Source organism: Falco naumanni, chromosome 4 (assembly GCF_017639655.2).
Source record: "Falco naumanni isolate bFalNau1 chromosome 4, bFalNau1.pat, whole genome shotgun sequence".
Lineage (NCBI taxonomy): Eukaryota > Metazoa > Chordata > Aves > Falconiformes > Falconidae > Falco > Falco naumanni.
The window spans coordinates 84,574,257-84,589,491 of record NC_054057.1 but is presented as its reverse complement, the minus strand read 5'-3'; the positions used below and the strand labels follow the sequence as shown (position 1 = coordinate 84,589,491).

At 54.7% G+C, this 15,235-nt stretch overlaps 1 protein-coding gene across 2 annotated transcripts in view; it reads left to right on the top strand.

Annotated features, from left to right (window-relative positions):
* LOC121087056 (ATP-sensitive inward rectifier potassium channel 12) overlaps nucleotides 1–13,473 on the top strand; it is a 35,282-nt gene extending 21,809 nt beyond the window's left edge. The window contains exons 1-2 of one of the 2 annotated variants that reach the window (XM_040591685.1): nucleotides 946–1,713; nucleotides 7,836–13,473. In XM_040591685.1, coding sequence (XP_040447619.1) covers nucleotides 7,996–9,285 — 1,290 coding nt within the window. In that variant the 5' untranslated portion in view covers nucleotides 946–1,713; nucleotides 7,836–7,995 and the 3' untranslated portion in view covers nucleotides 9,286–13,473. Of the gene's footprint in view, nucleotides 1–945; nucleotides 1,714–7,835 lie in introns of those variants that run through there. The other variant, XM_040591687.1, reaches the window with a different exon arrangement.
* The last annotated feature ends 1,762 nt before the right edge of the window (nucleotides 13,474–15,235 follow it).

Here is a 15,235-nt window from a genome sequence, read left to right as displayed (position 1 = left end):
GCTTCCATCCCATCTCCCCTTGCTGGAAGGGACCTGTGCATCCTGAGCTGGCTCCCATGCCATCATGGGGAGAGCGATGCCGAGAGCCTTGTCATCAGTCTTCCCGCGGCTCACGGCTCCATCGGCTCCGGCTGGCAGCCCCATCGCTCCCAACCTGCCGCACGTCGCGCCTTCAGGATAAACATTTCCCGGGCGCGGGCTCTACCCACACAAGCGATTTCCCTCAAGCAGAAGACACAGCTCCTGGAGTGGTGGTGGTGGGGTTGTGCTGGGTGAGAGCAGATCTCCGAGGAGCACGGGAAAACACACCTTGGGAGTCACAGGATTTGGGAAAGAGACCTTGACAGGAGCTGGGCAAGTGGGAGGTGCAGGATTAGTCCTGCTGTGGGCAAGCTGGGGCTGAATGGGGTCCATATCCATCTTCTTCTGCCTCTAACCCTAAGGTGTAGGCAGCAATTGCTCCATGAGAGGGCTCTTAAAATAACTCATGCTTGTGATGCCCCAGGGATGCTGCCGAGCACTGCCCTAGGGCTACCTAGTGCAGCATGGTTGCCCCTCGGTGCTGCAGCCCTCGGCTCATCTCCATCTGGTTGGGAATAATATCCTCATGAAGGCGTTTGCCTTTTCTGTCTTGCTTTTCCCTTTCTTCCCACGGTGTTTTGCAGCAGCTGGGTGATCCCTCCTTGGTCGGGGCCAGGGCTGGGGCAGGGTTGTCACCTTCCCCCCGGGGCCTCTTGGCATGTGCTGGATGGGAACCCACCGTTCCCAGTGGAAACCTGTGTCCCTGCAGAGGCTCTGGCGATGGTACAGCCGGGGCAGGCAGGAGCGTGGCTGGCTGATGGCAGCCCTGCCATCATCTGCCTCCAGCCCCATCGCTGGCGTGTGTCCTTGGGAGGGTTTGGGGCTGGGGGTGGAGCCCAGCATGTGCCCAGATTTGGGAGCATGCTGGAGGGACCAGGGCCATGTGACGGAGGAGAGCGCACGGGGTGGGAGAACAGACACCCCAAGGTCACCCATCCAAAAACACCCTCTGCCCCATGCGGTCCAGGGATGGGGCTTTTTGGGAAGGAGGCACCCATCGCAGCCCAGGCGGGGAAGGGGACTTTCTTGGGGTCCTGCTCAGCCCACCGGCACCCCGGGCACAGCAGACTGGGTGATACTTCAGTTGAATGCCCCAGGCACCTCCCAGCCCCAAGCCCCCCCAGCGGGGCTCATTTTCAACCTCCAAACACCGCACTGACCCCATAGCCAGCCCCTTCCTCGGCCCAGCACCAGACATCTCCACCTTCAGTGCCCCAGCCACACCAGCTCCGGGGGGCTGTTGGGACACCCCCAGTCACTGTGGCAGGACATGGGGAGAGGGGACATGGCATCACTGCCACAGAGCCTTAATTCCCAGGGCCGTGGGGCTGCTGGGAGCAGATCTCTGACATCCTGCGGGACAAATCCTGAGGGGTGCAGGGTCCAGGGCATCAGCAAGCTGCGAAACCTCCCCTCCCCCTCACTAAATCCCTTCCCCAGCGCAGGACAGTAGGTTACGGGACTCGACCAGAGGTTGGATTTAAGGAGATTACAATTTCTCCCCCAGGATAATCTAGAAATTCAATTAAAACTCTCTGTCTCTCGCCCGGGCTGCAGCAGGGCCACCGGGCACCCTGCGCCCCGCAGCCATGGCCGGGGAGTGCTGGGGAGACCCCCCCGGGCGCACGCCAGGTAAGGGCTGACCCCCTCCTCCCAGGGTCCAGCCGGAGCCCCCCTGGGGGTGGCTGGGGCTCTGCCCCTTCCCAGGGCGATTTGCTGGGGTATTAAGACCCGTCCCCTGAGCCAGGGCAGCAGGGGGGGGGTGGTGGGGGGGCTGCGGGGGGCTGCGGGGAAGGGGCTGTGGGTACCCCAGAGGTTTGGGTAAGGGTGTCGCAGGGAGAGAGTGGTCTGGCTGCATCCCCTGGGGTTTTAGGACATCTTTTGGCAGCCCCCATGCAGATTGACCCTGCCAAGGCCTTCAGCCCCCCTTGCCCTCATCCTCACCCCCAGCCATGTCCTGCTGTCCAGCCATATGGATGTGAGCGGACAGACAAACACCACTTTGGTGTTTCCCAAAGAAGCAAGATGGGATTTCAGGACCTGGCAAGGCGGTGGGGCTGGCTGCAGGTTGTGAGGACTGGGGGTGACCGGTGTTCCCTGCCCCCTCTGTCGCTGTGCTGCAGCTGGGCAGGGGGGGCATCACCCAGGGGCGGCAGCAGGGCAGCAGGTGGGTGTACAGACCTGGGGTGCTGACACCGCGGTGTGTGGGCACCGGAGCAGGGCTGGGTGCCGCGGCTGGAACAGGCGCAGAGGTAGCCAGACTGGGATGCTCAGTGCCCGCCGCCATGCCATAGAGTTGGGGACCACCGGTGTGCTCAATGAAGCCTCCAAAGGATCTTTCCCAGGATCTCCCCTGATCCGGGGCACATTTTGCAGGTATTTTAGCACAAGTCTATCACCCTGCAGAGGCCACCTGGCCCCAGTGGTGCTGGGCACTGCACGTGGACCCTGTTCTCCTCCCATGCCCGCTGTGGCATCCACACGTGGCTCAGGGGGATGGGGATGAGCCAGGATCTCTCCAGGTACCCTGTCACCTCCGGTCTCCCCACCAAGGGCCTTCCTTGTCCTCCCTGCCTCAGTTTCCCTCCTGTATGCGTCATCAAGGCTTGCAGACAGCCATTCCCTGGCTGCTCGCTGGCACTGTGGGGGTGCATGGGGGTCCAGGGCAGGGGTGCATGCCCGCGGCTGTTCTCTCCCGTGTGCGGGCCAAAATGGAGTGGGTTTTTCTCATTAGGAATGCACTGTGGTGGGAGCCTCTCGCCTGTCCTGCCCGGCAATGGAGGGGAAGCAGGGGGTCATTTATCCTCTGGATTCGTCCCATATCAACCCCTCATTTACTGGAAGTACCCAAAGACGGGACATTGGAGGAGGGAATTATTCAGGCAGCAGCGCTGCCCTGGCATAGTGGGGATGTGCTTGGCTGGGGGCTGTCTGCAGCTGCGGGTGCCTCCAGATGTGCTGCACCCCCCTCCCATTTTGTGGGTGCTCAGTGCCAGGTCTCTTCATCAGGACGGGGGGAGCAGGAGCGGTTTGGGCACCCTCGGCTGTGCTGGCATGGCCACAGCCCCACGCCAGGAGCAGAGCTCCCTCCTTGCTGCTGACATTGTTGTCCCGCTGCTGGGGCATGAAGGGCATCGCTGCAGGAGATAGCAGCCTTATCTGCTGGTGCAGGGCAGGCAGCAGCCCTGAGCATGACTTCCTCGCGCTGTCCCCTCCTGGACAGTCACCTCTCCTGCCCACATGCCACGGGACCTGTGTCCTCCAGCTCGGTTCCTCTGAGTCCCCACTCGGGTTAATTCCACACAAACACAGCCTGGTTCCCCACATGCCTCCGCAAACCGGGAGAAAATCCATGCTGGGAGGATGCAGGGGGGTGATGGCAGCCCTGGTGGCCCCGAAGCGCGTCCGCTCCAGAGGCACAGGGAAAGGTGTGACGATAAACCGCATCCACAGATCCAGCCGGCTCTAACTCATGACCCCCCCCAGCGCTCAACACATTTTCCCGGCACGCTGGTGGTTCAGACTATTGTTGTAACATTTAACTCCCTTTAAAAAAATTAAATAAAATTAGCCGTGCTAGTTGGCGGACTGCTGAGACACTTGATTCTCTGCGGGACACCGCTCCGCAGTGGGAGCTGGGTTGCTGCAGTTTAGTGGCAGGAGTTGTTGCCTCTAAGGTCACCTCATTAGCCGGGGGAGCCCATGGCACCCTGCGCTCGGAGCCGCGGGGAGCTGTGGGCCCGTCCTTCCCGCTATTAATATTACGGGTCTGATTGGTTTTCTGTGTGTTAACGCTATTAGCACTGCACAGGACATGTGGCGTGAGGGGCAGCGGATGGTCCCGCTGCTGCCTGACGCCCAGCACGGCTGTGTCTGCACCAGAGCTGGGGCTGGCTGGGGGATTAAGGGGCAACGGCTATTCGGGGAAGTTTGGATTTTGTTCCCAGAGAGTAAAATTGGGATGGTCAGGGGTGCAAAACGCCTGGGAAAGGAGGCAGGGAGGGGGATGTGATGTCCTGTAACACCTCGTCCGCACCCCGGGGCAGCTCTGGCTGTGGGGAGATGCCCAGGTGATGCTGGAGGATGGCACTAGTGACCCAGGGAAGCGCAGGGTGACCACAGTCCATGGTCCCCGCTGGTGGCCAGGGCAGAGCCCCTCCAGCCGCGGGTTTCCATGCGCTCGCACGAGCCCTCTCCCAGCCCGAACCTCCCACCGCAGCAGCGGGAGGCTCCAGCCTTCAAATTAAAACCAAACCAAAAATTCAGCTTTCAGCAAACTCGAGAAAGCATATTTCCAAACAAAACTGTGCTAAATAAAGCATGAGCCGCAGGCGGCCGCCTGCTCCAACAGATCCACTTTGCTCGCCTTAATTTAGCTGCCGTCTCCCCATGCTGCCACGGCTGGCCCAGGGCCGGGACGGGGGTGTCCCCCCAGAATCTTTGGTGCTGTGTGAGACCCCATCCCTGGGGCAGCATCAGCCCCTCAGGCCGGTCCTGACCCCCGCAGCACAGTGTGCCCATGGCCAGGGTGCCTGGGCAGGTGAGACCCTGCGGCATGGGGGGAGGTGGGGGGGAGGGAGGGAGGGAGGTGGGCAGGCAGGAGGGAAGGAGGGAAAGAAGGAAGGAGGGAAGGTAGTGAGGAAGAAAAGTAAGGGAGAGAGAATGAGAGGAAGAGAGGAAGAGCAGAAGAAAGAGAGGAACAGGGAAAGATAGGGAAAAAAAGAAAAAGAAAAAGAAAATGAAAAAGAAAAAGAAAAAGAAAAAAAGGAAGAAAGCAAGAGAGAAAGAATGAAAAAAAGAAACTGAGAGAATGAAAGAATGAAAAAGAAAGGAATAAGAAAGGAAGAGAAGAAGAAATCAAAAGAGAGAAAGAAAAAAAGGAAAGGAAAGGAAAGGAAAGGAAAAGAAAGGAAAGGAAAGGAAAGGAAAGGAAAGGAAAGGAAAGGAAAGGAAAGGAAAGGAAAGGAAAGGAAAGGAAAGGAAAGGAAAGGAAAGGAAAGGAAAGGAAAGGAAAGGAAAGGAAAGGAAAGGAAAGGAAAGGAAAGGAAAGGAAAGGAAAGGAAAGGAAAGGAAAAAGAAAAAAAGAAAAAGAAGAAGAAAAAGAAAAAGAAAAAGAAAAAGAAAAAAGAGAAAAGAAAAAGAAAAGAAAATAAAAAAGAAAATAAAAAAGGAAGAAAAGAAAAGAAAAGAAAAGAAAAGAAAAGAAAAGAAAAGAAAAGAAAAGAAAAGAAAAGAAAAGAAAAGAAAAGAAAAGAAAAGAAAAGAAAAGAAAAGAAAAGAAAAGAAAAGAAAAGAAAAGAAAAGAAAAGAAAAGAAAAGAAAAGAAAAGAAAAGAAAAGGAAAGGAAAGGAAAAGAAAAGAAAAAAGAAAAGGAAAGAAAAGGAAAGGAAAGAAAAAAGATGAAAAGCAGGAAGGAGATAGAGAAAGGGAGAAACTGAGAAAGCAAGAAAGGAGGGAAGGAAGAAGGGACGGGGAAAAGGGGGGAGGGGGGAGGGGAGTGGTGGTGGGGAGTGGGGAGCCGAGGGTCCCTGGGAGTGTCACCCCCCGGTGAGGGCTGTGCTGCTGCCTCTGCAGGCACTCGGGCATGTCTCCCCTTCCAGCACAGTTAATCCAGACCCCAGCTAATCCTCTCGCAGGTCACTGGGAGCTCATTGCATTTTGTTCACTTCTCAAATGCATCTAGAATTAATTAAAAAAACCCGACAGTAAATTCATGCTGTGGCAAAAGTGTTCAGGGTTTTCCCCTGGGCTGAGCCAGAGGGGTGATGGCAAAGCAGCCTTTTCTGGCCCCAAATGCTCAGCTCTCATTAAAAAAGCAGGAGAGAGATTAATGAATGTAGCTGGTGTGGTCAGGAGGAAGACTGGGGGGTGGCTGTGTGACCCCCAGTTTGGCAGTGTGAGCCTGCAGCCAGCCTGAAACATCCAGTTCAGTCCCATTTGACTTCCAGTGGCTATGGGGCTGTAAATATTCACCGTTCATATGAAGCATTGGTGCCGGTTTTACCCTTCCCCGCAGCTGCGAGGAGGGGAGCACCTTGTGCCCACTGCCCCAGCCGGCTGCGAGCCATCGCTTGCTCTGCTGACACGAGCAGATAACGGCGGTGCTTGAAAAACCAGCTTTGGGGATAAAACCCGATTGTGCCCCGACTGCAGCGGCTGGAAGTGGGTTGTTTGACGTGTGAGACGGTGGCACACGTGGGTCTGTGTCCAGCACCTGGGAGGCTTGGGTGGGTTGTTAGTGCTTCTGCCTGTGGTGCTGGGCTTCTGCAGGGATTCCCGAGTCCCAGGCTGGATTTGGGGACAGTGACAGTAAAAGGCAACCCAGGGCGTTGCTGCTGGCTGGGCTGGTGCAGCCGCAGGCAGGCTGCGTGGCGATGCTCCCTGGCGCTGGGCTGGCCCTGGCCACTGTGTAATGGAAAGGGTGTGCTTGTCCCAGCGTGGCCCCGGGCACTCGAGCTGATTGCAGGAATCGACTGCATCGACCAGGCCAGCGGATCCGACACAGCACGTACAGCCCGGCGGGTTCGCCTGTGCCTCTAGGCACGAGCTGGGCACCTCTGCGCTGTGGGGACAGGGTGTCGCGGGGGGCTCTGCACCCGCTGCCCCACCATGATGCTGCCTCATGCAGGTCTCGTGCCAGCAAGCTGGTTTCATCCCCAGTGTCACATCCCATATCGCTAAATAACAGGACGAGCTGCAGCAGGGGGTGGTTTGGGGGGCATTCCTGCAGTGCCAGCTCTTTGGAGCGCTTGGGACATGCCATGTGGCTTCTCCACAATCCTGTCCACTGCCTGGTGCAGCACCATGAGGGGCTGGGGGGGGGCCCAGCAGCCTGGCAGGGTGCCACTGGGTGCCCCCACCATGGGCTCACCTGCACCGGGGAGCCTGACCGGCTTGGGCCACCTTTCCCATGTCCATGCCACCTCTCTCCCAGGCAAAGCTGCGTGTAGGTCCCTGACCCTGCAGCTGAGTCCTGCAGAAGGGACCAAAACAGCTCCCCATTCCCCAGTGGCAGTTGTCCCTTCATAAGTCTTGGCCAGCAAAAGCCATCTGTGACCGTAGATGGCTCCATGTCCCAACGGATGGGTTGGGAAAGCTGTTCCTCAGGCCATCTGCCCTGAGCGAGTGCCTTCCCGGGGCCTTCTCCAACCGGCTGTATGTTGGACTTGTCCTCTCCCGTCCCCAGGCTGGGAGATGGAGGTTAAATCCACAATTCCCCACGCTTTCCTTCGACCCCAGGAGAGCTGGCGCTCGGGAGGTCGGGTGGCCACTACTGCCACGTGCTGGGCAGCAGTCCATCTGGCACGGGCAATGTGAACTGATGGAGCCGCTTTCAGACGTACCTTTACTGCTGTCTCTGAGCTAAGGAGAACAGCTTGGCCTCTCCGCTTTCCTCTCCAGCAGCCTGACCCCGCTCTGACAGCAAAGCTCATGAGAAAAGCAAAGGGCAGAGGCTCCAGTGCTACCCAAGGTTTTTCATCTGCTGGTGTCGTTGAGCGTCCTGCAGATGCTGCGTCCCCCCAACAAGGTTTGCTTGCTCTCTTTGTAGCACGGAAGAACAAACTCTAAGACCTTCTTCCTTCCTCCCACGCAAGTTTTGGGGACCAGCCCAGCCACAGGAGGGAGAGTTAGGGCAGTGGGGGGGGTCCCCACTCAACATGTGGCCACCCAGCCCATCAGACCCCATGCCAAACACTCCCTCAGGTCCCTCTGCTGTGAGAGGTAACGGCCGTGTCTTTGTTTTCTCATTGCAGAGCCTCTTGCGGGATCTGTGTGGTGACGCGGCAGCCAAGACGTGGAAGCTTGGGACTTCTCTTCCACTGCAACAGAATCTGGGGGGGGTGGGCAGGGGTGGGTCAGGGGGACACTGGGAGTCGCAAGACCCTTCACCTTCACTGTGGGCTTGGCTCAGGGATGACTGCAGGCAGAGTCAACCCTTACAGCATCGTGTCCTCCGAGGAAGACGGGCTGAGGTTGACCACCATGCCAGGTATCAACGGCTTTGGCAATGGGAAAATCCACACCAGGAGGAAATGCAGGAACAGGTTTGTAAAGAAGAACGGTCAATGCAACGTGGAGTTCACCAACATGGATGACAAGCCGCAGAGGTACATTGCGGACATGTTCACCACGTGCGTTGACATCCGCTGGAGGTATATGCTCTTGCTCTTTTCCCTGGCATTTCTGGTGTCCTGGTTATTGTTTGGGCTGATTTTCTGGCTAATTGCACTCATTCACGGAGACCTAGAAAACCCGGGTGGAGACGATACCTTCAAGCCTTGTGTTCTGCAGGTCAATGGCTTTGTGGCTGCTTTTCTGTTCTCCATCGAGACCCAAACGACTATTGGTTATGGCTTCCGCTGCGTGACAGAGGAGTGCCCGCTCGCGGTCTTCATGGTGGTGGTTCAGTCCATCGTGGGGTGTATAATTGACTCTTTCATGATTGGTGCAATAATGGCAAAGATGGCCAGGCCCAAAAAACGGGCCCAGACATTACTTTTCAGCCATAATGCGGTAGTGGCAATGAGAGATGGAAAACTCTGCCTGATGTGGAGAGTTGGGAACCTCCGGAAAAGCCACATAGTAGAAGCCCACGTACGAGCTCAGCTAATTAAGCCCAGGATCACAGAAGAAGGGGAGTACATACCGCTCGACCAAATAGACATTGACGTGGGGTTTGATAAAGGCTTGGACCGTATCTTCTTGGTGTCTCCCATCACCATTCTCCACGAGATCAATGAAGACAGCCCCTTGTTTGGGATCAGCCGCCAGGACTTGGAGACAGATGACTTTGAGATTGTGGTCATCCTGGAGGGCATGGTAGAAGCCACCGCTATGACGACGCAAGCTCGGAGCTCCTACCTGGCCAGTGAGATCCTCTGGGGCCACCGCTTCGAGCCCGTCTTGTTCGAGGAGAAAAACCAGTACAAAGTAGACTATTCCCACTTCCACAAAACCTATGAGGTCCCGTCCACACCCCGCTGCAGCGCCAAGGACTTGGTGGAGAACAAATTCCTGCTGCCCAGCACCAACTCCTTCTGCTACGAGAACGAGCTGGCCTTCATGAGCCGTGATGAGGAAGAGGAAGACGACGACAGCCGGGGTTTGGAGGACCTAAGCCCGGACAACAGGCACGAGTTCGATAGGCTTCAAGCCACGATAGCGTTGGATCAGCGGTCGTACAGGAGGGAGTCAGAAATATGACTCTTGGTCCTTCTGTTGACTTTTCCGAGGGTATTTTTTTTCCTCCTCTAATCTCTTCCCCTACAACCCGCTCAAATTATGCAGAACAATGCAAGTGCCATAGGAATGCTTGAGAAATTAGTATCCTTCATAGTTTTCAGTTTCATCGCAATAACCACTGAGCGGTCTGCAGGAGGGGACGGTGGCAGGTCACGGCGCGCCACTCATGCCCGGCGCCTGCGGTGAGGCCAGCGGCTCAGGGGGGGCGGACGGACGGATGGACGGACGGGTGGATGGATGGATGGATGGATGGATGGATGGATGGATGGATGGATGGATGGATGGAGGAGGGTCCGTGGGGCACGGGCAGGCGCTCGCCCTGTGCAGCCCCGTGGGGAAAACGCCAGCGTTTTCTTAGAGCTGAGCACTGCGAGATCCAAAAAGAGGAAATATCAGGAAACAAATCTTTCTCTCTCTGGTTGTTTTTTTTCCCTTTTATTTTTTAACTGAGCAGCAACAATAACAAAAAAATTGCTCCTTCCAGTAGGCAGTCTGGTTCAGTTGCACAAGAACAACACTTGAAATAACATGCAACATTAACGTACTTCTTTTTAATTTGGGAAAAAGGCAGGGAGGGAGGTGAGAGGGTTTTTAATTTTTTCACTGTACCGTTTGGGAGACTGTTTACCAAAATAATAATAACAATAATAATAATAATAATAATATTAAATCTGAAAGAACTCATTCAGTATTTTTAAAAAATGAACAAGGGAATGAATAAGCCACCAGGGTCATTTGAAGGGGTGACTTGCTGGGCAGATGGAAGAGCTAGAAGTCAAGACTGCGTCTGATTTTGGGGTGACTTTTTTGCCACTGGCATGGCTTCGTAGGCAGAAAAGAGACGTAAGTGGCTGGAGGTCCGTGGCAGTGAAAGCAAGTAGTGTAATTACTGGCAAAGGAGCTAATAAGGAAAAGCCGGACTGTGATGGAAAGAAGCATTGCAAACACAGCAATTAACTGATGTATGGAAATATTGAACTTCAGGGTGGAAATGGGGTCTGGGGTATCAGCTGCTGAAGTGCTGGGTCTCCCCAACATCTCCAATGGGGAATTCATAACTTTCACCACACCGTACCTAGTACAAGATAGCAAAAAGCACAAAAAGGAGAGCGGAAAGTCTCGAATTTGGCTGTTTTCCAAATTTTCCAACCGATTTGGTATTTTCTCCCTTGAAAATAACTTCAAACATGGAAATCCATGTGAACGTCACCTTGTTGGGTTGTGCTTCCTCTAGCACAGCAGCCGCCTCCTTGCCAGGCTGGGATTTATGAATTGCCCGTTCACCGGAGAGCCCTGTTTCAGAGGCAGATGCTTCTCTGAAAACAACAGATGCCAGTCAAGAAAACCACCCCGTCTGTGCTTCAGCCCATCCCCGTATCCCAGCCACAAGGTGGATTGTGCCTTAGAGATGCAAACTCATCCCGCGCCCCAGCCCTCCCCCACAGCACCCAGCTTGCATCCCCCCTCCAGGGCACTGTCCCCTTCTCTCTGCCCCCACGGCAGCACCCACATCCCACCATCCGCTCTGTTGTTGGCTGGCCTTGGTGTCACGCTGCTTTGGCTTCTGCTACGGCACGAGGCAAACCGCCCCATGCATGGGAAGCCTTTGCTTCTGCCCTGCTCCCTGCCTTTGCGCAGGGGGAAGGAGTCAGGAAGGAGCAGGTTGTGGGTCCCCCCAGCTGTGCTGCTCATTGGTGCTCTGGGAGCCAAAATCTGGCTCCCTGCTCTCCGTGGCTATGGGAAAGGCTTCGGTACCTATCGGCATCCCGCCCCTGGCGCTGGGCACGGAGCCCTGGCAGCACCTGGCCTTGGGGAGAAGGGGTCGAGAGCAGGGTCCCCGGCAGCGTTTTTGCTGTGAGGGGCTCCCGGTGCTTTTCTCCCTCCAAGCCCACATCGGGGAAGCCATATCCCACGGTTACAACTTGCTGTGGCATGTCCAGACATCGGTGGCAGAGGCAGGATTGGTCCTGTATCCCCATCTTTCTTGCAAAGGGCTCTGAGGAGCAGCTGTCCCGGTGCCCCCACCCCAGCCCTGTGCCCCTGAGCATCGTGTCTCGCTGGCTGGCCATGGGACGGGGACCGGGACGTCATCCCCACAGGATTTCTTCCCACTCTGTTCCCACCAGAGTCTAACACCACCACCCCATGCTGCCTACCAAGGGGCTGCTTGATTTTTGGCTTCCCCTAAAAGCCAGCCACTGGGAGAAAACACCCCCTGGGGCAGCACCGGGACGGAGCAGGTTTTGGCACCAAGTGCCCCAGACAGGTGTCCCCAACAGCAGGGACATGTAGGGACATGTCATTGAGCTCCGGCCACGACATTCGTGTTTCTAAGACAGTGAAGGTGGATGCTATCCCATCGCTGGTCCCTTTGCTCCCAGGGGGCGATGGTTTTTGCCACCCGCTTTTTGCCCCATAGCATCTGGGGGGGGTGGGAAGGATGGGGGTGGGGCGGGAGGAGAGATTTTGCGTGCGCACTACTTTTTTTTTTTTTTTTTAAATGCTTTTAAGTGGTTTTAGGTTCTTTTGAATAAATAATAATTATTACAAAAAAGGTGCACATCTTGCTGCTGTAGGGTTCTCAGAGGGTTAATTTCTTTATAAATATATATATCACAGTAAATATTTGTATAAAAATGAAAGAGAAATAGAGATGTCTTTAAGTAAATTATTGCTTTTAAAGAAACTTCTATGATTGTACAGTGTTACCTGGGACAATAGAATAATATATACAGATGTATTTTTAAACTGCTGCATAGGCAGATGTGAACCGGGCTGGGGAGCGTCCGCAGGTGGGGGGAGGGGTCGGACCCTTCCCAGCCCCCGTTCACCCACCCCCTTCCCTGAACCCCGCTAGTGAGGATCTAGCTCTGGCGAGTCGTCGTATATATACTGTATAGTCCTCGTCCTGGCCATGGACCATGCCGGTACATAGTGTATAAATATTATTTTTGCCTACCTGTGACTGCTCTGAGCTACTGGTCTTTTTTTCTATCGACAGGGAGCATTGGGAAGCTGCCTAGCGGTGAGTTTAACCACATGGATTGTCAAAGAAAGGCTGGGGGGGGGGGGAAGAAAAAAAGGTGAAAAAAGCCAAAAAATGGTGTTTGTTCGTCACTCGGGTTCCCCGGAGGGGCTGAAAAGGTGCAGGGCTGCTCTCGGGGTGCAGGTTTTGGTGTCGGTCACAGCAGGGATGGAGCGGGATCCCAGTGGGAAGGGTCTCGGAGCTGAGCAAGGGGACACGTCCCCTCCAGTGAGTAACTGCTGGCCATTTCCTCTGAGCTGAGGACACTCCATCCATGGAGTAACTCTGGTGTTATGCTTGATCCTTGGAGGATGGCAGGAGTCTGGGAAAGGAAAGAGACACTAATCCTCTTGGCCAGCATCCTGTAGGGATTGCCCCCGGCCAGGCTCAGTGCAGCCTCTGGCAGCACCCGCCACCCTGGCTGGGGACAGGGGACCGGACCCACGGCTGCTCCCGCTTGGCTTCACCCCAAAAAGATGTACTGACAGAAAGGAGCCGCATCCCTGTGCCCCAAAACCACCAGCTGGGAGTAGCATCCTCTGCCCCCGACAGACGCACGGTGTGTCCCCTCAGCCGGGCAGTGGGTCCCCGGGGCCGGGAGCCGTCGGGATGAGCCTTAGCTTCTCATAACCAAAATTAGTGCACTTAGTCTTTTAGGGCTGGGACAATCACTTAGCGCTTAACCTTTCGCGATTCGGTGCCTGCTTGACCTTCAAACCTTTTGTAGGAGATGAATTCAGAGCCACCTTTTCTATCTTTAATAAGGCAGAACAAATACGTTTATTTTTAAACCCTCCTGCTCTTTCCTCTTGTGCTGACAACCAAAAGAGTCCCATGTGTGTGTGTGTGCGTGTGCGCGTGTCCCATTTCTTGCACGCCAAAACGAGTGTGTGGCAGCCCAGTCCAGTACTCCGGCCGCATCCTGCTCTCCCACCCCCCAATTCAGGAATGCTGCCGGGGGGGCTGGTGCAGGGCAGGATCTGGCCGTGTCATGGGCAGGGAGGGGACATGAGACGGTGCCCGACCCAATGCCACCCGTCACCTTGCTGAGCCCCGGCACCCGCCAGCTGTGCATATCTGTCCTGCTGCCCACTTTTGGGGGGCGCCATCCTTCCTCCATCCCCCTGCCCCCCAACACACCCTGGTGTTCCCCCCGGCTTGGCCCCACATGGTTTGGGGACCAAGACCTGGCACCAGTCCATATGGGCAGGTTGGCAACTGGGAACACTGGTTTCCCAGGGGTAAAATGCCGAGTCTGTTCACTGGAGCAATGGTGACGTGCAGCGATAAGAGAAGTTGATGGATGCAATGAAATTATCTGTACCTTTTCCACCTCTGGTGTTTCTCTGTCTCATTGCACATATATTTGAGATATATGTGACAATGTATATATATATTTGTAAAATGTATTTCAGATGACAAAACTGGCCAATTTTATGTTATTTTAAATATATTATATATATTATATATAAGAGTCTCCAAAAGATATAAATAGACTAGAGAAAATAATATAAATATGTAATAAATGTATTTTGATCTATTTAAAATATCTCGCCTCATGCTGTATATTTTAAAGATCATAAGGAAATGTCTGCCTGTAGCAAACTTCAAACATGGTTTCAAGTCTGTCAGTTGTCACACATATAATAAGTATGTGCAGCAAACTGAGCGCGGCTGGGGGCCAGCGGGATAACCACAGATTTTTTTAGGAGCCTTTTAGCAAACATCCATCCTGCTGCCTCTAGGTAGGAGCAGAAACCCCACATCTGAGTTTTCCTTGTTATCCTGCAGGAGAGGATAATTTTTCCTCTCTGACAGGTCAGGGGCTGCAGGGATGCTCTGTGGGATGCGTGGCTCTGCAGGGTAACCCCCTCCCCACACAGCCCCCTCCCTGGGTACCGCTCGCTCTGCTGTGCTGCCCTGGTGGCCTTTCGCCAGGGGACCAGTCCGCAGCAGCCCAGCCACGCGGGGAGCCCGGAGATGGGAAACTGTGCCTGGAGCCCAGGCAGAAAGAGCTCAGTCATCCAAGACTGACCCAACAAATCTTCCCAGAGAGACCTTGGTCACCCTTGGCCTCCACAAGGATCTATTTCCTACAGGCATGCCTCCTCCAGGGACCTCAGGGGACATCGCACCATGGCCAAGTGACAGTTTAACTGTCTTTAACGGTACGTCACGGCCGAAGGAAAGCAGAGCGAGGGTGTGGGATGCTATTTAAGGAGAGGGTAATGGCCCAGTGGACACAGAGCCCCTGGATTTTCCTCTTGGCTTTTGCACCTGGCTGCCGCAGCGGCTTGTGTGCTAAGATGACCTGGAGAAATTATTCATCATCGTTTCTCAGGCTGGTCACAGGGCAACCGATGACTGATAGTTTCCATCCACCAGTGATGGTCAGTTGGGTCCCATCGGCTCCATTCCTTCCCCCATAAGGGAGTTTTTCACTCATTTAAAAAAAAAAATCACTGCCCGCGGCTCACTCCAATCACCCAAGATAGGAGCGGGACTAAGCACGATTTAAGAGCGCAGCCTGTTTAGTTTATCAAAGGGGGAGACTGAGAGGTGACTTGATTACAGCATTTGTCACGGGGAGAAGGCACTGGTATGAAGAGGTAACTTAATCTACCAGTGAAAGGCATAATAACTACCTCTTCCTGGAAGCTGAAGCTAGACAAATGAGTCTTGGAAATCAGGAGCGATCTTTTAATGATGATTAGCTATTAGAACCAGCCTGTGCCTCGTGATGCCTTTATATCTGGACCAGATGCTTTTCTGGAAGCTTTTCTCTTGCTGACGAGAGAAGAGCAGGAGTTTATTGGGGAAGGTAATGGCCTGTTACAGGCAGGTAGGAGGTGAGATGGGAAAAACCTCCCTGCTCTCCTCCAAAAC